Raw genomic sequence first — 6,847 nt, forward strand, 5'->3', positions numbered from 1 at the left:
TAATTTGGTTTACTGACAAATTTTGGGCTATTTTGGAGTTTAGCTAGTATTTAAGCAACGAGCTAGCTTTTTTGGCTAATTTGGCATCTACTGAGGTTTTATGGGCTAATTTGGAGTTTAGCTAATATTTTAGCAACATACTAACGTTTTTGACTAACTTGTTATCTACTGGGGTTTTTTAGGCTAATTTAGAGTTTAGCTTCTATTTTAGCAACAGGCTAATGTTTTTGACTAATTTGGTTTACTGATAAATGTTTGGCTATTTTGGAGTTTAGCTAGTATTTAAGCAACAAGCTATCTTTTCTGGCTAATTTGGCATCTACTGAGGGTTTTTGGGCTAATTTGGAGTTTAGCTCATATTTAGGCAACACACTAAATATTTTTGCAAAACTGGCATGTATTAGGGATTTTAAAATAATTTTACCACACATTTTTCAGAAATTTAGGTGGGCTTCCGTGCTCTTTCATAGTTCTTTGACAAAATGTCCACGCTTCCAGCAAATTAAACATTTTGCAAATAGCTTTTGCATTTTCACCAAAAAAAAACTTTATCGCATTCATTTTCGCAGGTAATGGAACTTTTCTAGTTGTGGTTGTGAGGAATAAATTAAATCAAACATTTTTAGGAATATGAGACGTAAGATTTTAGTGAATCATTCTGACATTTCTGAAAAATAAGGAAAAAATCCAAAAAGATGTCGTTCTACATGATGGTTGCAACTTTTTCCAAACTATTGAAGTTTTTTGTTCCCAACAACACTTTGCCAGGAATTTTGGCCATCTTTGTTGTTGTTTGTGAAGGCTTGTGGACATGTGTGTATTTGCAGCTCACTAGAGGTCTAACCACAGCATTTCTGCCTGAAGTCTGGGCTTAAAATGGACAAAACCTGAATTTTTCGTGCATGGCTTAACATAGTTCTCAACATGTTCTTCTTGCATGCCCCTTTTATGCATAACCTTTGCTGCCTGTCCAAACATTATACAATAGGAGTGTATGGTTGACTCAGGCTGAGGTAAAATCCTAATATACATATATACAGTATATGTATGAAGATTTAATGACAACTACTTACTAATCCACTGTTTTTCTGATGATGAAAAATTGGAGGAGTTATAAAAAAATATATATTTAAGTACTTTTTTCAACATAAAAATAATTAAAACTCAATGCATTGTGGTCTATATTCGCCAATATAGTCAAGAGTACGTGGCTGCAGACAACAACACGATCTCAAGATGGCGCCAGACCTTGATTAGCTGGAAGTCCTTGACCAAAGTTTGATCCCAGTTAATGCTTTCCCCCTAGAACAACACCAAAACCAGGTTAAGGTTAGGATTAGGATTAGGGTTAGGATTCAAATTATTAATCTTCTAATATAGATATGCAAATTCAGCTTCCAGCTAATGATGAGTTTTGGTGCCATCTTGTCTAAAACCACGTTCCCCTCAATCTAGTGACCATTGACCACACTGGTGTTTTGTAGAGACTTCTTGGAAAATTCTAGAGGTTATATAAAGAAATTGATGATATATTAAGTAGGTCTATTTCTTTATTTGTTGTGTCGATTGATGGAAATCTAGTGTCTATGGAGTTTTCACTTTTTGAAGGGCTTCACAGCTGTACCTCAGTGGATTGGACAGCAGTTTAAATCCCAACCTCAATAGATCAAGACACATCCTTTTTTTTTAGTTGCATAAAACTTTCAGGACTCCTTGGCAAAAAAAAAAGACCAGATGTAAATGTTTTATTCTGACTTGGAGAAAAGAGGCTTTCTCTTCAAACAAGATCAGGAATCCAGTCTCCTGAAAGTAATTTGGACCTTTTCCTTTTCAATTCAGTTTGGAATGAAGTAAAGCTGAGTCAGCGTAACACGTTCAACACAAAGAAGCACAAGAGTCTCAGGTTTGATTTTCTGGCTTGATTTCCCAAAGCCCAGCAAGCATAGCATCACAATGGGGTTCCACATAGTGGGATGTCACGGTTAGCCTGCCAGCACTAAAAGCTAGATTTCCATTGACAATGAAATTGTCAATAAAAAAAAATAAATTTGCAATAATAAATTCACCTAATGAAAACGCAACAATTTTGAAAAAACATTTATGAAAAAAACGTTTTTGCGTTTGGAGGAAGTGGTTATTGAGGCGTATCGAAATTAACATATTTTACCGAACTGCAATGAAAACCTTTTTTCGGTTTAAATGAGTCACGTGACCAATAATCAGATACCAAGGTAATAGTCAATAGGAAGTAGAACAAGGCAAAGGGAGTGTCACGGCATCTTTGGACCCACAAAGAGAGTTTTCGCATCTTGGGGTCGTAAGTGAGGGAAGATCGGAGCCAGAAAGCAAAGCTCTCAATTTACCGGTCGATCTTCATTCTAATACTCATCTATGGTCAGGAGCTCTGGGTCATGTCTGAAAGAACAAGATCCCGACTACAAGTGGCTGAAATGAGTTTCCCCTGTAGGGTGGTTGGGTGTTCCCTTAGAGATGGGGAAGAAGCTCGGTCACCCAGAGAGATCTGTTCCTCCACATCCAGAGGAGCCAGTTGAGGCGGCTCAGGCATCTGGTCCAGATCCCTCCTGGATACCTCCCTGGGGAGGCGTTCTGGGCATATCCCACTGGTTGGAGGCCCCGGGGAAGACCCGGGATACTCTGGAGCGACTACGTCTCTCTGCTGGCCTGGGAAAGCCTGGGCCAGAGGAGTCGGAGGAAGTGACCGGGGAGAGGGAAGTCTGGGCATCTTTGCGCAAGAAGATGGAGGGATAATTTGAGATAGGGAGATCACAAACATTCTAGACTCAAAGTGGCATAGAAATGCAAGAGACCTAGAGGAACCAATGAAGGGAGAGGGGTTTCAGAAGCCCCGGCAAATTTTAGGCTCAAAGTGGAAAACACTAAAGCAAAAATACATGGCAGAAAAGTGGCACCAGTGGCAAATACAAACCCACATTCCAATACTTCTCCCTAATGGAAGAGATACTTCTTTATTTGTAGACAGTGACGGCAACGCACTTCTTGGTAGGAACTGGTTGCACTGCACAGCAGGCGGTCCATGGCCTTAATAAGACGCCGACGTCTCCTTTGATAGATGACGATGAGTGCTAGTGCCATGACAGAAATTTGAATTTATCTGCTGTAAATCAAAGTATTGTTAACATCCGTCGCTGTGTTTTTTGAATGACTTATCACGTGACTAGGTTTGTGTTTATTCGCATGATTATAATCTAATAGAAATTGTGTGTTTCTTTTCCAACAAATTTCCAGAATTTCTTGAAAGTTTTGCAGACGTGTGTAATGGAAAGCTATTGATGGGCCGTAAAATGTGTCTCTGCAAAATAATTGCAGTTTTCCTTCTTTGTCATTATGTTGACTTGGCTAAGAGCTCCAGAGCAATAAAACGCTCAAGTGTTGGTGTTTAGAGAGGCCTGCGCACCTGACTCTAATCAGTTATTAATGAGGAGCTTTTGATTAGCAGCACCTGTCTGCTTTTAACGTCCTAATGCCGATGGAAGGAGAGCGTGTGGATTTGTTTTTGGTAAAAGCTTCTTGTTTTTTAGTCATCTATTGTTGAGTTTTACTTTCAGGTACTTTTTTTGTTTTTTTACTATTGTTGTGTGTTTATATAGATGAGTTTTCTTTTTTTGAATTTTTTCAAAAATATAGCTTTTAGTTTTATTGGCTTCTATTACATTTAAAGTTTTGTTTGATATGTATTACAATCTGAATTTTTTTTCCCTATTTATCCTCCTGTTATCTCATAAAAACCTTTACATTTATTTTTTTTAAACATAAAGAACCTAAAAAGATGAGTTAATGAATAAAGATGGTTTTATTTAGCCATTTCTTTTTGTTTTTTAGATCTAATGGATTTTATCTGAGTTAAACCTGCCGAGAAAATGTTATTTTAATGATTTTACCTCGTTGAAATCGTATATAATTCCTCTTTTTCTTCCCTTCCTGTTGACTGTATCATCTAATTTCCTTTTTTGCCTTTTTTCACTCCATTAATGATCATCTGACTGTATTTCTGTCATTGTTTTGATCTTCTCAAGCCAGAAAATCCTGTGCAGCTTCCAGATATTGATGTCTCTCAGAAATGTTTGCATTGACGTTTGACAAACAGGAAGCAGCAGAGCCGCCTGATGAAGGATGTTGCGTGTAATGACTTCATTTTTGCACGTTTAGGCTCCCTCCCGGTGGTGTGAAGAGTTTTACTGTCAGTCTACAGTCATCCCTTCCGACTTTTCTAAATCTTTGTCTCCAAAAACAGATGTTAAGGGGGGGGCTGTTTGGAATTTATGTCTCCGTAATTACATGGAGATGACTGAAGGTGTGCAATCCCTGCAGAACAACTGTCATATTAGGAAGGGCGATGATTCATCCTGGAAAATACTTTTTCTTATGGCAAGAAAAGGTCAATTTGAAGAAAGATTCACAGAAAAAAAAATAATAAAATGCTATTTCAAAAGAGTTGGTAAACCTACTTTTTTAATGTGGGTTTTCAATGTCAATGAAAATCATTTATTTATTTGTTTAATTCAAATGCTCCTTTTATAAATATGGTTTTAAAATCCTTAATGTGGTTCCTACTGTTTAAAAAAAAAAAAAAACGTTTAAGAATGGATCCTAATGGATTTTTGAAAACATGTTAAATTATTTTTGCTGCTTTTGATGAATCAATTCTTTTGAATCTGGATTACAAAAAATAGTTTGTTTTAAAGGCTGGTTTTACGTCAATTACAATAATAAATGCAATTTTGGAATAAATGATAGTGGAATGAATATTTTAACTCCAAAAACAGAAGAATTTTAGTAATTTCATGTTAATTTTGGTTTTTAAACCAAGAAATATCTTTTAATTTGCATATTTTAACCACATTTTGTCTTTATTTCTTAAGTAAATCATTTTATTTAGTTCAAGTCTTGCATTTTTCTAAGAAAAAATACATTCTTTGGAAGTTTGAAAGCTGAAAGGGATGTGATGTAATCTAAGATTTCATGTTTGATTTTCTTTTTTAATTATTTATCCAAAAGTTTTTACCCCAACAGGAGTTACAAAACGAACCAGAATCTCAATTTAACCTTTAAAAAATATTTTAAATAATTTAATTCAGTTATTTTTGAATCGCGGAATATTTTATAAAGCACAGTAGCTTCATTAAAGGCAGTTTTTTGTTCAATTATTTTTCTAAAATGATTTCTTTTCATCTGAATCCATTTGAAAGCAGGATTTTAATCGCAGAAAGCTTTAAAGATGAAAAAATAAGAACAAAAATTTACAGTCAGTGCTTCAGGAAACTGCAGAAATGTGTCAATAATTCCTTCTAGAATCAGTGTTATGTCTTTAATCTTCATTGTTTTGATCTTTTTTAGGTGGAAGTCAAAAGGTGGTTGAACTTTCAAAGCAGAAAACCAATCTGCTTATTGAAGATTTCGATTCCACTAAAGAGTACGTCTTCAAAATCACCGCAGTCGGAGGAGGACAGGAGAGCAAACCTCTCCACGGCAAACTCAAAGGTGAGAGGTTTGGATCATTTCTTTGAACGTAGACATCAGCTGATCCATCTTGCTTCTTGTATTAATAAAGAAAAGGGAAAAAAAATGTTAAATTGACAGAATTTCCTTTAAATTTGGCATTAGGTGACGACCGTTTTTCTGTCTTCACCGGGTGCATCTCAGAGGTTTATCATCAAATTCTATTAATCAAATATAGTTAAACATATAAAAAAAAATAGGAAAAAAATATTGAAGTTTAGCAGAAGCTGCTAAGGGGAAAATGTAAGGAAAAATAAGGGATCTGCTGTGGATTTGCTGTCTGACGCTACTTGATAAAATACATGGGAAACATCGACCCATGTTTCCTATAATTGGCTTTGCTGAATTGAGGATTTGCAATTCATGTGAGAAATCCATTTTTGATCCATTTTAATATGCAAGTATCGCCTTAAGTGATTTATTATTTTTTATCATGAGGTATTTGCTTTAAAAACTTGTATTTGTTTCTTTGGCTAAACCACATTTCAGATAAGTCCATATTTAAATGGAAGAAGCTGGGATGTCCTGAGGGCAGGTATTTTACAGACATACTGAGCATAATCCAGAAGTGGATTTTTTTTTTACTTCCTTCACTATCTGTATAAAATAATTTGTTTTTTCTAGTCTGATCTTAAAGGAACTATTTGCACTTTGGGTGCAGTTTTACATTTAAATTAAGTGAGACTACAGGTGGACTTCACCTTTTAGCTCCTCCCCTTTATCATCATAATCATGTGTATAAGGTTTGGATGTTGGTTATTAGAAGGTTACAAATTCAAACCTTAAAAATGATGGATATTGACTTTCGAAAAATTATTAAATCTAAAAAAAGAAAAAAGTAAAAAGCAAAAAAAAATCATAATTATTGTTTTCAAACTCTATTCATTGAAAAGTAAAATGACTTTTTTTCTGTCATTCTCAACCTTTTTGATTATTAATCTGTTTACATGTTTTAATTAGGAATTCCTGAGCTATTAAGAAGCTGAAAAGAAAAAAGTTATTGCTAAAATCAAAAGTAAATCTGCACCAAAACCAAGGTTTATTTTATTATTTTTATTATTATTATTTTTAGCTCTTGTAGACCATAGATAAATGTACGTCTTTATTTTCCACGTCTGCGCTGGCATCTGGTTTAAAACTGTACAGCTGGAAACTGTTTTTGGTACAAACGGTCATGTTAGGTCGAGGTTTCAAGAGCCTGAAGGCTAGCAGAAAGAGAAGAGGGATCATGGGAAATAAGAGAAGGCTTACTTCCACGACAACAGCCCCGCCCACAACTAGTGGTGGGGGGATTTTTTTTTTTTTTTTT

The 6,847-nt window shown here is 35.2% G+C and overlaps 1 protein-coding gene across 5 annotated transcripts in view; it reads left to right on the forward strand.

The window, feature by feature from the left end:
• Positions 1-6,847, forward strand: part of LOC112162546 (collagen alpha-1(XIV) chain) — a 149,787-nt gene that overhangs the window by 22,647 nt on the left and 120,293 nt on the right. For 3 of the 5 annotated variants that reach the window (XM_024298342.2, XM_036214138.1, XM_036214137.1), the window contains exon 4: positions 5,377-5,520. The exons of the other annotated variants lie outside the window; for them this stretch is intronic. In XM_024298342.2, coding sequence (XP_024154110.1) covers positions 5,377-5,520 — 144 coding nt within the window. The remainder of the gene's footprint in view (positions 1-5,376; positions 5,521-6,847) is intronic. 5 annotated transcript variants of the gene reach the window in all.

This window comes from Oryzias melastigma, linkage group LG11 (assembly GCF_002922805.2).
Source record: "Oryzias melastigma strain HK-1 linkage group LG11, ASM292280v2, whole genome shotgun sequence".
NCBI lineage: Eukaryota > Metazoa > Chordata > Actinopteri > Beloniformes > Adrianichthyidae > Oryzias > Oryzias melastigma.